At 52.2% G+C, this 19,563-nt stretch overlaps 1 protein-coding gene across 10 annotated transcripts in view; it reads left to right on the top strand.

Annotated features, from left to right (window-relative positions):
- Window positions 1–19,563, top strand: part of ASTN2 (astrotactin 2) — a 331,775-nt gene that overhangs the window by 113,955 nt on the left and 198,257 nt on the right. For all 10 annotated transcript variants that reach the window (XM_072025073.1, XM_072025071.1, XM_072025070.1 and 7 more), the window contains exon 5: window positions 4,523–4,630. In XM_072025073.1, coding sequence (XP_071881174.1) covers window positions 4,523–4,630 — 108 coding nt within the window. The remainder of the gene's footprint in view (window positions 1–4,522; window positions 4,631–19,563) is intronic.

The raw sequence follows: 19,563 nt of genomic DNA, 5'->3' as shown, positions 1-19,563 counted from the left end.
GGGGTCCAGGGCTGGTCCCTGAGCTGGGAAGTCAATCTTGTGGGGGCGCTGGGTTTCTTTGTGCATCTTTCAGTCCTACAGCAGAACGGAGCTGTTGGGGTTTGCCCTGGGCTCCTCGGGTTAGGTGTCCTGCCAGGAGCGCTGGTGGCTCTGCAGATCCCGAGTGGATGCAGTGCGTGATGCACGGCACCAGCATCCCTCGGAGCTGACAAGGAGAGATTTCGAAAATCAGATGGAGGGGGGAAAAAAATGAAATTACTCCTCCAGCCCAGCTCTCTTTAGCAGGATGCCCATTAATTACGGTGCTAATTGGAGCAGCCTCGTTGTCTTGGGTTTCACCCACCTGCACTTTTCCAAGGCGGGGACACCTGGGGCACCCCCAGCCCGGTGTCCCCAGGCCAGCAGCAGGACAGGGTCGCACTGCGCTGGGTGAGGCCGGGGCTCCAAGCGGGGTCTGGTGCCCTCTCCTGGGGTAGGCACTTAAAAGCACCCTGGCCACTGGTGCATTTTGTATTTGTAAACAAAAATCATCGCTGTATTTGTAAAAATCATCGTTGTGTTGGTAAAAAGTGTCCCGAAGTGCAGCGTCGTGCTGGGGCTGGTGGCCAAGATGTCCTGCCCTCCGTGCGCGGCTCGTCTCACCTTCCGTGGTCAGCGGGAAGGCTCCGTGGTGCTCTCCCCTTTTAAAATAAATAAGTGATTAACAGGTTGTTGGGCCCGAGACCTGATTTAGTGTTGGTCAGGGCTGTGTCTCAATACATTTTAGAGGTCTGCCCTGTGCCATAACTTACCAAAAGCTTCACAGGCAGGGCTGGGCTTGGGCAGGCTGTCCCATCCCCGCTGCATTTTCAATTCCTTTCCTTTGCCCCCCTTCCCATGGAGCTGTTGGTTTTGCTGGGGAGGTTTTTGGGGTTCAGACAGGGCATTCCCTTCATCTGGGTCAAAGCATCCAGCTCCCCTCGGCTGCTCCTTGCTGAAAGTGGACCCCGAGGGTGCCCCCGTGGGCTGTGCGAGCGCTGGAAGGGTTGGGAGGGAGCTGGGCACATCCTGCTGCAGGAGCACGGTGTGGTCCAGGGAAGGGACAGTGAAGATCGATGAGAAGGAAGAATTGTAATTAACTGGAAACTGTGCCCGTGTGTGTGTGTGTGTGTGTGTGTGTGTGTACACGCCTGCTGCAATGACAAACTGAGCGGAGTGCTTCATTTTTTAGAGGCTCCTTCCTTTTGTCATTTTTGCATTGATTGTCCACATTTCAAGATAAAATGTTTGCGTGCTTTTTTTCCCCCCTCTCCACTTCTGATTTACCTTTCTCCGGGCACGTTTGGGTAGGCAGCATTTCAGTTTTGTGGCACGCTTTTGGGGGGTAAATGAATTCACCTGAAACCTCCCACCTACCTAATTGTGTGGCTCCAGCTTGCGGCACAGGCAGCAGCCGCCATCCTGCAGGGAGGTCGTGGGCAGCGAAAGCTGCGGGGTCAGGGTTTGGCCCCTTCTTGGAGGGGACGGGTGTGGGAAACCCTTTTATGTTAGCAGGCAGGGCCAGGGTTGTGAGAGCCTCTGACAGGAGCTGCCCAGAGAGCTCCCAGTTCTTATTTCCTCATTTTTAACTCAGCCGTGATCTGCTCTGTATCCACGGTCGTGTGTGTGGGAAGCTCCATCACCTCCTGACTTTGGGGGAGGGATTTAAAATTTCACGTTTGCTTTTATTTATTTATTTATTTATTTATTTTTAATGACAGAAACATGCATTTAAAAAACACACGTGGGGCTGGCCAGCAAAGAGGCTCTCGGGAGGACAGAGCCTGCGGCTCCTGCGTCTCGCTTCCTTAGTTCTTGCCTGGCAGCTGAACCTCTTAATAGGAAAATTGCAGAAAATCTGCACCCTCCTGGCTGCTTTGTGTCCCGTCCCCCGTGGAGGGGCTGTGGGGGTGCTGGTGGCCCTGCTGCCCCCCCTGAGCAGCCCGGGGGAGCAATGCTGGGGCTGCTCTGCAGGACGCCTGGAGCCCTGGGGTCTGTGCACCTGCACTCGGACAGCCCAGGTGCCCAAATTACAGGGGCTCTGCAGCCCTGGCTGGGCTGTAAGAGGTGCTCATTAAGGACAGACTCTTTAATTATGCGTCCACGGGATGTGTTTGTGTTGGATCCTTGCCTCGCTCCATCTAAATGAACGCCTGACTCGGAAACGGCAGCGCGCACCCTGCCCAGCGCGGGGCTGAGCCGGGATCTGTTTGAGGGGATTAGCGAGCTTGTAAATCTGCAAACAGGATTAGTGACGAGAGCACCTTTATTGAGACATCTGCCTGTCGCCGTGGGGCTGGTCCCGGCCACGGGACATGGGAATTTGTTTGCTTCTCCAGTGCCGTCCTTGTGGTCCGGTTCCATCCTCGGGTGTCGGTGGCAAGGGGCTGCACTGGGGTGCTGCTGGGTGCCAGCCCCAGGGGAAATCAGCAGCAGGGTTTGCGAGTCCTTCCAGAGCACGTTGCTGTGCTTTGCAGATGTAAACCTCTAAAACAGGACTCAAAATCTTGTGGTCTTTTTATTTTTGGCATGTTTTTTGGGAACTGAGCACGGCGTCAGGTCTTATTTCCTAAAAAGCTCCTGCGCAGTGCTGCACCATGGGGAGCCCGGGCAGCCCAGGGGCTGCTAGCACAGCACTGCCCGTGCATCACTGGTCCCAGGCGCCTTGGTGTCATTGTTCCCATGTCGAAGGGACTCTTCCCTGATCGGTTGCAGTGATCAGGGTCTCTTTTCCCTCCCAGCGGCTGCAGGCAGATGGCAGCAGCGTTGGTGCTCTCGCCCTGAGCATCCCGGCCGGGCTCCACGTGCTGGCAGCAGCGCCCCGACACGCAGCCGGCCCAGGGGAGGCTTCTGCAAGGCTCTGGACCCACCAGAGTCGTGGTGGGATCAGTCACAGATCAGCACTGCTCCATCCTGCGTGCTCATTTCTCCCTGCAAACCACGGGCAGAATGAATCCCGGTGTCCCCAGCGGGTGGGATGGATAAAAGCCCTTCCCTGCCCGGTGCTGCGGGTCCTCACCGGGCACCGCGCGCTGGGTCGGAGGAGCTGTGTCTGCTGTGGGCTGGCGCGGGTCCCCACCTCTCGTACTTTGACATCCTGCATGGTTCTGGGTAATAAGAAAATGCAATATTGCTGTCACCAGCTCTCCGAAGACATCCAGCCTGAGTAATTCAACATGTCAGAGCCATCCATCACCGCCACGCAACCGGCAAACAAACACAGGGCAGCTGCAGGGGCTGGGATGCGGGCTGGCAGCACTCACCGCTGTTAGAGCAGGGCCTGGCCAAGCAGAACCTGATCCCCTTCCCCTCCTCGTCCTTCCCTGAGGGGTTTTGCTTTGGTTGCTGGTTTTGCAGCCCTGCTGTAGCCGTTCCTGCTGCCCCACCAGGACTTGCTGCTTGCTCCCCGCTGGCCCTGGCGTTTGCAGCAGGCACCAGCAGCTCATTTCCCTCCTTTCATCCAGGGGGAAAACCTGTGGTCAGCATCTGTCCCTGCCCCTGGGCACCGCTGGGAGCAGAGGGGACCGGGGCTGTCCCTGTGGGGCTGCAGAGGGGATGCTTGGCAGGGCTGCAGCCCGTGGACGTGGGTCAGATTTTCTCCCTGATGAAAATATGCTGTATTGTTCTTACCACGCAGCCTTGCCCCTCAAAACCTTAGTTGAAGTGGGATCTTTGCTGTGATGGGGAGGTCTGAATAAGAGCAGGGGGTGGCTTACGCTGAGGCTGTGAAGTCCCCGGACCTATGTGCAAGCGCTGAGTCCTCCCGGCTGCTTGCAGGAGGAAGGGAGATGCTGGGACTGCTTCCCTTCCTTCTCCTGCTGCCCTGAGGGTGCTGCGTGGGGTCAGGGCACAGAGGGGTAGCAGCACATCCCCCTGTGCGGGAGCTCCAGGCTGCCCCCGGGGCTCTGCCTGCCCACCCATCATCCTGGCGGTGAAGAATTTCCCAGGGCAGAAGGCAGCACTTTCATTTTCTGTCCTCCTGCCAAGAAATTGTGCTTCTGCCCAGAATAAAGGATTTTTAAAAAACACTAAAATATTTTAATGGCAGTTTAAAGGCCCACTGGCAAGCCCCAGAGACCTTTTTGCTCAAAACTTTGTTAGGATTGCAGGCTTTCTGCCAGTCCGTGCTGATTTTCAGATGCCTGCTCCTCCCTAGCAGCTGGGCACTGGCACGGGGACGCAGGGGGGTCCCTCAGTGTCCCCAGCTCCCTCAGCAGGCAGACCTCAATGCTTGAGAGCCAGCCCAGCGCCTTGTGGAGCTTGTGCCAGATATTCATGGCGTTGGAGCCTGGCAGGCAGCGTAAGGATGCGTGCTGCTGGCTGTCCTGTGGCTGTTGGGGTGAGCTGATGCTGCAGGGAGGGGGAGCAGCCCCCCGCTCTGTGGTGGGGACCCTAAAGGCACCGTTACTGGACCCCACAGGCACCGGCCGTGCGGAGGAGCTCGCTGCTTGCACTGCTGCACGCCCCCTGTCAGCACTGATCCGCTCTGCTCTGCTGCTTGCAGGTGGCATCGGGTTTGGACGCGCCAAAGGCAACTCGGGCTCGGAGGCAGACGATGAAACCCAGCTCACCTTCTACACCGAGCAGTACCGGAGCAGGAGGCGAAGCAAAGGTAAGAACGAAACAGCCACCCATGGCGTGAATGGGTGTAAGAGAGAAAAAAAGAGCTGAGCACCGTGGCTCTGCCCTGGGGCGATGCCAGCTGCTGCCACGCGGCTGTGGGTGAGGGCCGTGCGAGCAGTCTGCATGGTGAGGGTATCCCAGCGCCGTGTCCGCCATGCAGCAGGGTGCAGGATCTATCAGGATCCATCAGTAACGTTTCCCAGCGGTGTCGTTGAGGTGCTTAATATTTCTGTGATTGTTTCTGGCGTTGGTTATGTTAAATACGTCAGCAGCCCAAGCAGTGGCTCCCCAGCCCCTTTCCCACATCCCACTGCCAGGCCAGCGCTGGGGTGGCTCAGGGGCAGAGAATTTTTTGGGTGCTGCTCTTCTGCCTGGGACCTGCAGCACCTGCCCGACGGGGAGTTCCCCCGCTCCCTCCCAACACAGATGCAATTAAAAGGAACGAATCCAAAATGAGGGCCGGGGCAGGGATTTACAGACCAGAGTTTTGTGAGTTAGCACAGCTGAGATATGGCACTGTTGGCTGCAGTTCGAAACCAGTGTCCGTGTTTCCTGCAGTGCCACGATACCAAAGCGTTTTGTCCACTTCCCAGTCTTTTTGGAGGAGGCCAGCACAAGCCTTGCTGCTGCTGCACTTGCAAAATTGCTGTCAGGAAATAACTCTGTTGGGAAGCGATTTAATAACTGCACAGGGGGCTGCTCCCTCCGTTGGCTTTCCACACCGAGCCCGGCGTTGGCAGAGAGCAGCGTGCTAGGTAGGTGCCTGCGCCCAGCGCCGCAAGTGCAGCTCCGTTTGTTTCAGTGATTAGGCATTCAGATAAATGCTCACAATGTGTTTAATTTGAATGTGAAATTGCCTCCACACCTATGATCAGCGTGATGATTGCACACTGGAATCAACACACGTGTGCATGGCGTATGGCGTTTGTTCCTGATGAATGGAAGGAATTCGGGTTTTATTTTTTCCCCCAGCGTGTTTTAGAAGCGTGAGAAATTCCCACTGAGTTTAAAAGGAGCTTTTGATGAAAAGCAGGGAGAGAAATCAAGACTTAAGTTACTTGTTTCAGTATTAATATAGATGGATTAGGAGTTGAAAGACTTTTTGATGCCTGTTTTAGAAAACAAGGAAGAAATCGGTTGTGTGGCAAACTAAGAGTTGTATTCTCAATGAGTTATCTGAGCTCCTGGGCTGTGGGCGAGTCCATGGGTACTTCGGAAAAGTTGCTGAGGTTGGGGTTTGGTTTTTGTTTTGTTGGCAGAGGGGAGGTGGTGCCCAAGCAAGGAGCAGGAAATTGTGTTTGAAGGAAAAACAAACACAGCTTTGCTTTCCTGGTGCCCTTATACCATCCCCATCAGGTCAAGTGCTCTGCCAGTGCCTTGAAACACGCTTGCACTGCGTACACCCAGTACAAAGATATTCTTACTGACATGAACATTGGCTTTGGGTTGTTCGTTTATGCTTCTTGTATGCAAATGTAAAGGAACAGATAAATGGGAAGAATACATTTATTTTTCTTTGAAAGAGGAGTTGTTCACCTGGGAAGCTTTGATGACTGCCTTTGAGGGGAACTCAGGAGGCAGAGCTGGTTTTTAGATTTGTGTTAGGGCTTGAGCGATGCTGCAGAAAACACCTTTGTTTGTGTTCAGTAATGGGTAAACAAGGGAATTGTCTTGCATAAAGTCCCTATTGTATTTTCCCTCCCGTTTAGGTAAATTTTGCCATTGCAGCATCCTTGAAAGGAATTTTCCATTATCCTTTCATTGACTTCTCTATCCCTTGTGGAAGGAAAGCAATAGCTTAGTGGGAAGCCACAGTACCAAACTCATAATTACAAGTTCAGCAAAGATCCATAATTAGACAAGATCATAATTCTAATAGAGAAGGACGCATCGTCAGATACAGTTAATTCTTACAATGATGTTCCCGTATTGATTCTGCAATGGCTGCGTGACATTGCTGGTGCCGTGCGATAGCTATCAGGCCCAAGGAGAGAAATTCCTCGAGACTCCTCTCCTCAGCCCAGGTTTTGCAGGATTGAGCACAATTACTGATGCCGTCGAGTCATTGATCCCGGGTGATGTGATGGGAAGTTTCCACTTAGGTGTTGCGTGGGTTCACTTTGACTTTGTGCTGTGTCAGAGCAGGCTGGCTAAGTGGTTGCAGGCTTTATTTTTCTGCTAGAGAAGAAAGGCTGCAGGTTTCACGAGGCCCACGGGTGTGCTTGACAAGGTAAATTAGCAGGATGTTCCCAGAGGTAAATACTGAGCGAGGGCGAGCTCACTGTGCTGTGCTGGGTCTGGCTGCTCGGTTATCTCAGCACCAGCAGACGCTGACATCTGGTTTGCAGGATGGGGATGCACGGAGGAGTAACGCTGATGAGGCCAGCAGCAGAGGTAGGAGTGTTGCTTGTCTGCAGCCCCCAGCATGATGCAACGTGTGTCTTCCCAGCTTTAAGGGCTGTAGGATCCCCTACATCACCAATGTCCAACTCCTTTTAGAAACTCTCTGGAGAAGTGTAGGGGGAGGTGTGTGAAAGCAAAAGAGGGCTTCCTGTGGAGCTTCGGTCCTTGTCTGCCTGTTGGGCAGAAAACTCCCAAACGCCCTTTGGGATTCTTTATGCAACCCCACACACAACAGGACGCTGCGCTTTCTCTCCTTCCAGACAACCCCAAACAAAACCCGAAACCTAACCCTAATTAGGACCCTAAAAACGCATATGGCACCAGTTTCTCCCATCAAAAAGCGCTCCCAACAGAAACCTTTGGGTACACCTGAACTCCCTTGGGGAGCCTTTGTGCAACGCCCCCCCCCCCCCCCCAAGACTCTGCTCCTTCAATCCTAAACATAACAAAAACTGTAATCCAAAGCTTAACACTATCCCTAACCCTGACCTAATCCTAAGGCTAACCTTAATGGCGGAGCTAACCCTAACCCTAACTCTAACCATAACAGTAAGCCTTACCCAAACCATAACCCAAACGCTAACCCTAACCAAACCGTAACCCTAGCCACCACCCTAACCCTAAACCTAACCCTAGCTCTAACGCTAACCTAACCCTAACCCTAACCCCAATGGCGGAGCTAACCCTAACCCTAACCCCAATGGCGGAGCTAACCCTAACCCTAACCCTAACCCTAACCCTAACCCTAACCCTAACCCTAACCCTAACCCTAACCCTAACCCTAACCCTAACCCTAACCCTAACCCTAACACCCACTCTAACCCTAACCTGAACCCTAACCCTAACCCTGACCTAACCCTAACCCTAGCCTTAACACAAGCCCCCACACAACAGGACTCTGCACCTTCTCACTTTGCAAACAACCCTAAAAGTAACCCAAACCCTAACCATAAACCTAACTCTAATCATAACCCTAACCGAACACTAACCCTTACCCTAACCCTCACTGTAACAAGCACCCTAATCCTAACCCTAACCAAACTGTAACCCCTAACCTGAACCCTAACCCGAACCCTAACAGTAACTATAATCCTAACCTAACCCTAACCTCTAAACCCTAACCCGAACCCTAACAGTAACTATAATCCTAACCTAACCCTAACCTCTAAACCCTAACCCTAACACAACCCCCCACACAACTAGACTCTGTGCCTTCTCTCTTTGCAAACAACCCTAACCCTAACCCTAACCCTAACCCTAACCCTAACCCTAACCCTAACCCTAACCCTAACCGAACACTAACCCTTTCTCTAACCTCCACTCTAACCCTAATACTCACCCTAACCTAACCTTAAACGTAATCCTAACCCTAACAGTGGAGCTAATCCTAACCCAAACCCTAACCATAAACCTAACCCTAACACTAACCTAAACCTAACTCTAACCTAACCCTAATGGCAAAGCTAACCCTAACCCTAACCCTAAATCTAATCCTAACCATAACCCTAACCTGAACCCTATCCCAAACCCTAACCATAACCGTAACCCTAACCTAACCCTAACCCAAACCCGAACTCTAAACCTAAACCTAACTCTAACCCTAACCCTAACATTAATGCAGCCCCACACACAACAGGACTCTGCACCTCCTCTCTATGCAAACAACCCTGAACTTAACCCTAACTGGAACACTAAACCAAACCCTAATTAGGACCCTAAAAAACACATACGGCGCCACTTTCTCCCATCAAAAGTGCTCCCAACGGAAGCCTTTGGGTACACCTGAACTCCCTTGGGGAGCCTTTACAAAACCCCACACACAACAGGACTCTGCACTTTCTCTTGAAACCCTAACAACCCTAACCCCTAAACCTTAGATCCCCAACCCATTCCTTACCCTTACCCTTACTCAGAGCATGGATTTTTTGCTGCCAGTTGTCTCATTGCTCACGTAACGCGCTGTCCTGTCGTTCACTCCCATCAATCCTGTTTTCCCACTGACACTTCTAGCAGTCCTTCTCTACCTCCTTGTTCTCCTCTGCCACTCTTGGCTTTTTAATTGCTTTGACACTCCCTGAAATCTTTTCCAAGAGGAGGAAAGCTCCTTCCCGACTTCCAGGCACCGCTTTCATCTGGGTTCTGCCTTCCTGTGCCCTTTACCTTCTCCCGTCCCAATAACCTGCTTCTACCCCAGCAGACCCGCTGTGCACCCCAGGGATGTGGCGTGGCATGCCCTTGGGTTAGACCTCCACGAATGAGGCTCTCAGATCATTCCCCAGCACCGTGCTCTGGAATATCAGCACAAGTGAGCAGAGTCCCGTTAGGGGTCTTGGACTGGTGTCAGCCACGTGCGGGTGCTTTTTGTGCCTGGATGGCTTGCAAAGTTTTCTGAGAGCTGTTAGAGAAATGAGATGAGCTTTGATCTGCGTCTGTATTTGGTGTATAAAACAAGGCCTTTTATAAGGGAATATTAGTTATTCAGGGGCTGTTACATGTGAGGAAGTTTCACTTTGATCCTCTCCCGTCTCCAGAGGCAGCAGGCATTTATTATTTCACGGGGAACTAAACAAAAGTCAGAATAAAATCTGGGTGATTCTCTCCATGCACACTGCACCCCCAGCCCCAGCAGGGATGCGCGGCGGTGTGGGCACCGTGTCACTGTGTCACCAGGCCCTCGGCGAGCCGTGTCCCTGCTTTGAGCTGCACCGGCTGCTGGACCACCTGCAGCCCTCGCACATCACGGACGCCGTCAGGGATCAAATGGGAAAGAAAAGGTGATAATGCAAACATGTCATTTTTCATCGCTTACACTGGCCAGAGGGAATAATCAGCCTGTCCTGTGCCTCCTGCTGTTGGGCTGCGCTTAGTGTGTCTTCTCCCAGGGCTGGCTGTGCCCCAGCTCCTGCAGCTTTCCTGCTGCTTGCCCACCGGGAAGGAAACGCAGCCCTCCTGCCAGCATGGACAGACGGGGAAGACCCGATGGCTCCACACAGACCTGGTTGCTTCACTGTGCTGCTGCCTGCAGCACCCAGGAGGGGACAACCCCTGTGACACACCTCTGGGTAACATTGTGCTGTACATCCTTACCTCGCAGAGTGCTGGGGTGCACCCCCTGCCCCCCATCCCCCAGGACAGATGAGGGATGTTGTGACTTCACATTCTTGGCTACCAAAGCTCTGTCGTCAGTGCCCCTTTTCCAGAGAGCAAACAAACGTAGTGCTTTTTTTTTAAATTTTTTTTGCATCAGCAAATAGCCGCCCCTGCACTGCTCTCCTTCACAGTTTGATGCCGTTCCTGCAGGGGAGCCCAGTTTGGGCTGCTCCGGCAGCTTTTTGGGGAAAGGGGCCGCCACGGGGAGCCAGCTGCAAAGCATGGGCTGGGGAGCAGAGGGGTCTGTAATTAAAGCAGTCCCGGTGCCGTGGCAGCCTCAGGCTCTTTAACATCCCCAGACTGTGCTGGAGATAACGGCTTTTACATCTGTTCCCAGCGGCAGCGTGGGCCTCGTTATTTATTTATTTATTTTTTGATTGTATCTGATGCAGCCTCCGCGAGTAATTGAGTGTTTGAGAGTGAAAAATTATCTCCCCGGCTTGGCCCTTATCTTGACAGCAAAGCAGCACTTTTAATTTAATTTTGTTCAGAGCATGCGGGTAACAAATTTCGCTAATCGCTCCGCTGTTGCCCTCCGCATGGTAACAAGGCTCTTGTTCCATGGGAAGTACAACACAGGCGCGGGGTGGGGGGGCGCGGGTTCACGGGTAGCGGAGGGGACGTGGTGCAGTGCCGCTGCTCTCCCCACCCATGGTGAGATTCGTTCCTCCTGTTGCTTGAGCAGGGGGAGGAGGTGGAGAGCGGCGTCTGTCAGGGCTCTACTGGGAAAGCTCACTCATGTTGGGGAAACTGAGGCACGGCCATGCCCCAACCCCGGGGAGCTCTTGCAGAGCTGAGATTTTTATTGTGCGTCTGTTCCAGAAGGAAGGGAGGGGAGGAAAAGTGTTTGTTTGCCTTTTTTTTTTTTGCATGGCTGGCTTTGGAAATCCTAGCCCAATTGCCCTGTGGCGTGGCCGTAGGGCAGCCTGGCTCTGCAGGCGGTGGCAAGGGCATGTGGAGAGCCAGCAGGGATGTGGGCATTGCCCCACGGGCACCACAACCCCTGGTTCATCTCACCCCCAGCCTCCCCAGTCAGTCCGTCTGCCCAGCCCGGTGCTCGCTGAGAGCAATCCTCTCTGGGCTGTGACTTGGTGCGAGCTATTTTCTAGATAATGATTACTTTTCTTTTCCTGGAGGAAATATGTTTTCATTGTGCTGTATTGAAAATTGCTTTCCACCCTCCTTGAAATAAAGCCTTCCGCTCAGATTTGCCTTTGTGCTTGTATAGTGTAAAACTGGGATTCATTTGGAGTTTAAAACAAAACAAAACAAAAAAAAACAGACTTTAATTCCGAGAGAAGTGTTTCCATTGATTTGCGTGCAAGAAAATTCCAGTGCAGGCAGTCTCTGGCTTTAAATATGTAACTGTTTCTTTAATGTGATTTTATCCCAACCAATTCCACACTGAGAACATGAAAGCAAAGCTGACTTCATTGATTTTAATTGTACATGCCCAGGGAAATTCAAGAAAAGCAACAATATCAGGAGAGAAATGGCCCTGGTGGTGATGGTCCCCAAGGAGGCACCAACCTGTGCCACCTCTGCCTTCTCCATTTCTCCCCTCTCCTTCCCTGCCCTCATCCACGCTGGCTTTTGGGGCTTTTCCTTTCCCTCCACTCCCCCCTTTCTCCCTTTTTCCTCCTCCTCCCTGTTGATTTGTGCTTGCGGCATCTCCCTCCAGGCAGCTAGATGTATGTTAGAGCAAGGGGGGATCCCCGCTGGAGGCTGTACGGGTACAAACCGAATTCATCCCTTCGGTACCGGAGCATTAATGCTCCAGGAGCATGGCAGCAGCTGGGGGTGAGCGAGCACGGGGCATGCAGGCTGCTGTGCACAGGGGGCTCAGCTGCCAGCCCCCACCCCACGACTGCCTTCCTTCTCCGCAGCCTCCTGTGCTGCAGCTCAGCTCACTGCTAATGGGCAATTCGTAAGTGTTAATAGCATTAATCTGATTCAGCACGCTCTTAGCAAGATCAAACCCTCCATAAATCCAGCACCATCTGATCTCCCCTGTCTGCTGCACAACGTGGGCATCTCCTCCTCGTCTCCCCGTCATGACTCCTTGTGGTCTCAGGGCTGGGGGGTGCTCACCAGGCAGCCAGTGTCCCCAGCGTGCATGGTCAGGGCTTCTCCATCCTGCTGGCCCAGGAACAGGGACACCCTGAGGTGGAGGGGGAGCCCTGGCCGGCAGGAGGAAGGGGAGAGCAGTGCCTGGGACCTGGTGTGGGGCAGGGTGGGGAGAAGGGTGGCGAGAGCGGAGTGTGGGACGCTCTGTGCCCATAGCAGCCTGCCACCACTGCCGCTTCTCTTGATTGGTATTTGATTTGATTTAACATGATCTCCCGCTTGTAAAACACCTTGAGATGTTTCCGTGTGTGAGGCTGTCCTGGAAACGCTGCTGTACCGTATTAATGAGCCTCTGCTGGAACATAAAGAAGCGTCATTAGGAGCGGTGAACTCGCCTGGCGTGCAGAAAGCAGCGCAGAGCATGGGCACGCTGTGGCCTGGCCTTGATCGGGGGCTCCGCACCCCGGGGAGGCTGCAGCCAGGCCCCGCTGGCAGTGCCAAAGAGGCTGTGGTGGCTGTGGTGTGGTGTCCATGCTGTGGTGTGGTGTCCATGCTGTGGTGTGGTGTCTGTGGTGTGGGGTGTGGTGTTGGTGCTGTGGTGTCTGTGGTGCTGTGGTGGCTGTGGTGTGGTGTCCGTGGTGTGGTGTGGGGGGTGCGGTGTCCATGCTGTAGTGTCTGTGGTGTGGTGTCCACGCTGTGGTGTGATGTCTGTGCTGTGGTGTCGGAAGTGTGGTGTCCATGCTGTGGTGTGGTGTGGGGTGTGGGGTGTGGTGTTGGTGCTGTGGTGTCTATGGTGCTGTGGTGGCTGTGGTGTGGTGTCCGTGGTGTGGTGTCTACAGTGTGGTGTGTGGGGTGTGGTGTGGTGTCCATGCTGTTGTGTTGGTGTTGTGGTGTCCACAGCATGGTGGCTGTGGTGTGATGTCCGTGCTGTGGTGTTGGAAGTGTGGTGTCCATACTGTGGTGTCTGTGGTGTGGTGTTCACAGTCTGGTGTCCATGCCATGGTGTCCGTGCTGTGGTGTCCGTGCTGTAGTGTCCATAGCGTGATGGCCGTGCCGTGGTGTCCATGCTGTGGTGTCCATGCCATGATGTTTGTGGTGTCCGTGCCGTGGTGTCCATGCTGTGGTGTCCGCGGTGTCGGTGCCGCGCTGTGGTGCTGGTGCTGGTGGCTGTGCGTTGCTAAGCAGTCCCGCCTCTTGCTGTGCCGCTGCTTTGGTTTCCATATCCCTGTCTTTCTCGGGTGATAGAAATGCATTTTAATATCCGAGTAGCCTCAAAACATGCTGTATTATGCTATTATCTCCGGGGGGTGGGGAAGATTGTGAAGCACTTGGCGTTTAACGCCTACATATGGCTAACACTATGGGCTGTGTGCTGATAAAGATGGGGTAATTAAAGTTTATTTTTTTTTATAGACTAATCTCCCAAGCATGTATTTATGAGCCTGATTTAGAAACATCACATTACCGAGAGCACAGGATATTCGTGTTGCTTGTAAATCCATACGTGTTCTGAACTTACCTTTCTTTTTTTCTCCTTTCTCGAATTTAAGCAGCGCTGCCAACAGCAAAAAGAAATGAGCCCGGAGTTTTGTTGGTGCATCTCTCCCACCCCTGTCCTTTAGGTGGGCAAGGGAAAATATACAAAGCCGCAAGTAATTAACTGCATAAGTAAATTATATTTCCAAGGAGACACGGTGCATTTGGAGGGTCTGTTTGCAGCGTGTTTACACTGGTGGCTCTGAAATTATCTTCATCTTGCAGCAGGTGCAAAATCTTTGGGGGAATTTGGTGCTCTGCAAGCTGGTTCTGAGCTGTCTGCAGAAGGACTCGCACGCTCTCTGTGAGGCTGGAGCTGGGCTAACTGGCACCAGTGCTTAATGGGGAAAAAAGTCCCAGGTGGGAAGGTGGAAGGGGCCAGAGGCCCTCAACCACTGCCCTAGCTGCTCCAACGCTTGGGCCAGAGGCTTTAAGCGAGGTTTAGATTCCTGAACTCCTCCCGTCTTCCAGTCTTAATTAAGCTGTGGTTAATGGGGCTGGTAGAAGAAAGCTTCTCAAGTATGATTCTGCCCTACTCCAGAGCAGTTTGCCTTTTCTTTCTTCTCCTCTCTCCGATGTTCTTGCAGCCTGGGGCTCAAGGGGAGCTCATTTCTCCCTGTTCAAGAAGATGTTAGTTCTTCTTCTTGTCCATCCACCTGCTGCATCCCCCCGGGCACAGGCAGTGCTGGGGTGTCAGGGCTCACAGAGGTGCCTCCCCCGTTGCTTTCCCTGCAAGTTAGGCTAAAGCCAAGACTGAGCATTAGAGCACCCTCATGCTCCGCTGAAAGCATCCAAAGCACAGCAGAGACCTCTTTAATTAATAACAGGGTGAGAGCATCTCAACATAGCGAGGATTTGCTAGTGCAGAAGAATCTGGGGAGCAAGCTTGGTCTCAGCTGTGCCTGGACATACTGTGGGCCCTTTTAGACCACAGAATACCTGAGCCAAGACTTAGCTTGTGTGCTGAGGATCTCACGGGCTGCTGAGTCCTAGCCTCTGCCTGGAAAGGTCTTGCATTTCTTCCCTGTAGCTAAAGAAGTTCAGTGGAACTGAGTTTTAAAATCTGCACATTAAACATTTTCCTGGAAGCCCAGAGACTACAAAAGGAGGAGGGAAAGTGTCCAGGCACAGCTCCTTCTGAATTACTGAGCCGGTTTGGCTCCCACCCCCAGGACAAGGAAGGAATTATTCATTTTGTTTCACATCTTGAACAGGAGCACGTAGCCCTGGTGAACCTGTTGAGGTTTGTTTAGTTAGCAAGGGGTTGTTAAGAATACAGCTGCGTTTTCAGAGGGCTGGCACTCAGCTTTTTATCTCCAGATGGGTGTTCAAACACTTCTACTGGAGTGTCAGTGGTCGGAGGGGCAGGCGAGGGGATGGAAATCGAGAAATGTACCTCTGTTTAAAGAGGGAGGAAAGGATCTGCTTTGCTAATAGCCTGCCTTCAAGCCTGGCAGGGAACTGGTCGTAAGCAATAAAGAGCTGAGCTGGAAACAGAATTTCTGCTCGAGCAGAATTCCCCTGGATTTGGTTCAGTTGGTGACAGCCAACTTCAGGCAGTTCTAGAGGTCAGCAATTAGCAGCGTGGTGGAAACGAGCAGGAAGGGGAAGGCAGAGAAGCGGGGAAGGCAGTTAGAGGAGACTTGCAGCACGTTGTCCCTTCCCTTGGGCAGCCAAGCTCAAACTCATTGAGCTGTAAGAGGCTTTTTGCTGTTTCAGGCCCCTGTGCACCTTTCCTCTTAGTCACAGAGAGAGAAGTGATGGGGAGGAGATGGGGATGGGAGCCCCCAGACCCTAATCCCAGCTCGGCTTCTGCTGCAGGGTGGTGAAGGCTGCTGTCGTACCTGTGATTCAGGCTCTTTGTAAAAAGGGGATAATGCTTGCCTAACTCATAAGGGATTTGTGATATAATGTTTGCAAAGCACTTTAAGACCCTGGATTGAAAGGTGATTTATAATGGTAAAATCCAGTGTTCTCTGCTCTATTGTGTACTTGACTGTGTCCAATTATCTCAATGGCAGGTTTTCTCCATCTTTTTTTTTTTTTTTTCTTTTCTCTTTTTGCATTAGTTTAGCAATGCCAACCAAAAGAAGGGTTTGTGGCAGGCACAGCATGCCCTGCAAGAGGATGAGTTTGGAGGTGCTAACTTACGCTAATGATAGGAATAGACTGGAAAGGAAAAAGGGGCATGGCAAGGTGGAGGGCACAGGAGATGGGTGATAAAGCTGTGAAAGAGAGGTGGGAAGGCTGTTTAGATGATGCATGCATAAGGAAAGTGAAAGATGCTTCATAAATAATCATTTTGCATACTCCTGTTGGTCGCAGATGGGGTGTTTCCCAGCAGATCAGCCACTTCTCTTGTCCTGCAAATGTCAGGAGGAGCACCCATGGTGCAGGCTCCATCCTGCTGCAGGGGAGGCTTTGATGGGGCACACTGCTGGCCTGGAAAACTCAGGTTGTGCGTCGGGCCCAGCCTGGACACCAGTTCCCTGCTCTGACACCCGCATCTCTAAGTGGGTTTGATGAAATTATCGGGTGAAACACGCGAGTGCTAACTTGCTAGATGCATTTCCCATTCGATTTTTAAGCAGATGCTTTTTAAATCTCTCTTTGCTGATGAAATAATGATGGCAGAGAGCAAGGAGGGGGGAGCTGGATCACGTTCCAAAAATAAAGACATGTCCTTGCCTGAATCCTCGTCAGGCACACGGACAGGTCTGCCAGCAGCTGAGACATCTGGGCTGCACTGTAACAGCCTGTGCAGCAGCTGGGTGTATTGCTGGTCCCTGCCCTCTGGTTGGCATTTCTGTGTCCCCCAAATAGTTTTCAGGAGTTGCAGAGCTGGAGGGCAAGGTGCTTGGTGCAATCCTGGTACATGATGCTGATGGAGTGGCCAGGCTGGGGAGAACAACATGCAGCTCCTAGGCTCAGGGTGCTGGGACTGCCCCTGCATGGGCCGTAGGGACCCACAGATGGGGTAGAAGAGGCCAGGGGATGGTTTCTCCTGGTTCTCTCCATCATCAGAGGGTGGCTCATGCTTGCTCCTGGCCTGCACTGAACAAGAGCATCTGCATCTCGTGGGGCAGCCAGGTCTTTGCCAAACATTTCTTCATTGCCCACTCTCACATCCTTTCCCCTCATTGTCTGGGGCTGGTCTGTCCCCCTACACTGCAGATGACCTGATTCAGCCATCCTAATGCCACTGGTGAGTTTGTGACTCTAGACCTGCTGAAGTCTGAGTTATTTTTTGGCTTTTACTTGAATTCCCTACAACTACTTGAAAGTGTGTTTCAGCAAGGAAGGTGTCGGTCTCTTTTCTCAGGTGACAAGTGACAGCATATAAGGAAACAGTCTGAAGTTGCAGCAGGGGAGATTTAGATTGTATATCAGGAAGAATTTCTTCGTGGAGAGGGTGGTCAAGCACTGGACTGCGCTGCCCAGGGACATGGTGAAGTCCCCATCCTGGGAGGTATTCAAGGGATGTTTTGAATGAGGTTTAGTGAGTGGACTCAGTAGGTCAGGCTGATGACCGGGCTTGGTGATCGTGGAGGTCTTTTCCAGCTGTCGTGTTAACGGGTGTAGCTGATTAACCATTATGGGTCTGGTTGGATTCAGTCACAGGTTCACCAGTAACGTGTTTACCAATATGGGTCCGGTCAGATTGAGGGTACCGAACCATCACAGTCACGGATTCACCAACAACGTAGCATGCCCTCACTCTGGTTGTCTTCAATGAGAACTATCAGGGCTAGGAACAATGCAATTAAGTCACTGCTCGTCTTAAGACACTGCTTGTCACCGGCCTCCACTTGGACACGGAGCCATTGACCATCCTGGGTGTGGCCATTGAGCCAATTCCTTATCCATCAGATGGTCCATCCTTCAGATCCATATGTTTCCAATTTATGGATTAGGATGTGATGTGGGACCCTGTCAAAGGCCTTAAAGAAGTCCAGGTAGATGACATCAGTCTTCCTTTGGTGACTGATGCAGTTACTCCATCACAGAAAGCCAACAGATGGGTCAGGCATGATTTGTGCTTGGCGAAACCATGCTGGTTGTCCCAGATCACCTCCTTGTCCTGCATGTGCCTTAACATTGCCTCCAGGAGGATTCGTTCCGTGATCGTGCCAGGTACAGAGGTGAGGTTCACTGGTCTGTAGTTCCCAGGTCTTCCTTTCTGCACTTTTTAAAAATGGCAGAGACATTTCCCTTTTTCCAGTCACTAGGGACTTCGCCTGACTGCCACGATTTTTCAAATGTGATGGAGAGTGGCTTGGTGGCTACATCAGCCAATTCCCTCAGGACCCTGGGGTGCATGTCGTCAGGATCCATAGACTTGTAGTTAAGTAGCGTCAGGAGGTTATGAAGTTCCTCTTCGCTTACAGTGGGGGGACTCTGCTCCCCCAGCCCCTCCCCAGAGGTTTGGGGACATGAGAGAAGCCTGACCACTAGTGAAGACCGAGGCAAAGAAGTTGTTAAGTACTTCTGCCTTCTCCACGTGTGTCATTACCAGTTCTCCATCTCGATTTGTCAGAGGCGCTACGCTCTCCCTGGTGTTTCTTTTGTGGCCAATGTACCTGTAGAGCCCCTTCTTGTTATTCTTTGCCTCCCTCGCCAAGTTTAGTTCTGTCAGTGCCTTGGCTTTCCTGATCCCATCCCTGCACATCCAGACAGCGTTTCTGTGCTCTTCCTAGGGCACATGGCCCCGTTTCCACTAATTGTGCATTTCCTTCTTTTGCCTAAGTTTGAGCAGCAGGACCTTATTCAACCATGCCGGTTTCCTACCTTCCCTTCTTGATTTATTGCATAAGGGAAAGAGAGCTCTTGTGCTCCAAGGAAAACATCCTTAAAGAGATCCAGCTCTGATCAGATCCTCTGTCCCTAAGGACTGTGTCCTATGGGATCTTAGCCACTAATTCAGCTGGAAGCTGGCTCTTCTGAAGTTCAGAGTCTTTGCTCTCAGCCAGGCCCGTATCCCTTGAGATCACAAACTCAACCAGGGCATGGTCACTGCAACCTAGGCTTCCCCCAGTTTTAACTTTGCTAACAAGTTCTTCCGCGTTGGTGAGCACCAGGTCCAGTAACGCTTCTCCTCTGGTTGGTTTGTCTAATGTCTGGACAGGGAAGTTGTCCTCTATGGACACCAGGAGGCTCCTGGGTTGCTTACTGCCTGCCACGTGGCTTTCCCAGCAGACGTCCAGGTGGTTGAAATCCCTCGGGAGGATGAGAGCCTGTGAGCATGATGCTTCCTATAGTCAGAACAAGGCTTGATCCCTTCAGCATCTTTCCAAGACATAAAGTCCTTTTTGGTGCTTCCTAGTCTCCTTGTTGCATCCTTAGTTGTCCCTATTCTATGATTTTATAACTCCATTTGCTTAAAAATAAATAAGAAAGAAGGAAAGAAAGAAAGAAAGAGAGAAAAATGAAAAAGAAAGAAAGGAAAAAGAAAGAATAAAACACAAGGTGCCAAACAGGGCTGTCTGTGCGTGCAGGTCTGCACAGAGCAGCAGGGGAGGAGCAGGACGATGGGATGTCCCCAGCTGATGGCTACTGTGGGCAGACAGCCCCTGCCCTACGTGTCCAGCACATGGCCATGGAGCTGGGGACAGGCGACCCACGTCCCGTCCAGGTGTTGGCTTCAGAAGCCCCTCTTAGCGTTGGAAAGTGTTGAGTTGGCACTTGGAACAAAATCTTTTGTGAGCTGCTTTTTTTGAAGGTGCCGTAAGCTTCTGTGACTGACAAAATGCAACTTCTCTTGTAATC

The sequence above is a fragment of the Anas platyrhynchos genome, chromosome 18 (assembly GCF_047663525.1).
Source record: "Anas platyrhynchos isolate ZD024472 breed Pekin duck chromosome 18, IASCAAS_PekinDuck_T2T, whole genome shotgun sequence".
Lineage (NCBI taxonomy): Eukaryota > Metazoa > Chordata > Aves > Anseriformes > Anatidae > Anas > Anas platyrhynchos.
Note: the sequence above shows the minus strand (reverse complement) of the source record. Positions and strands in the feature narration are given on the sequence as shown.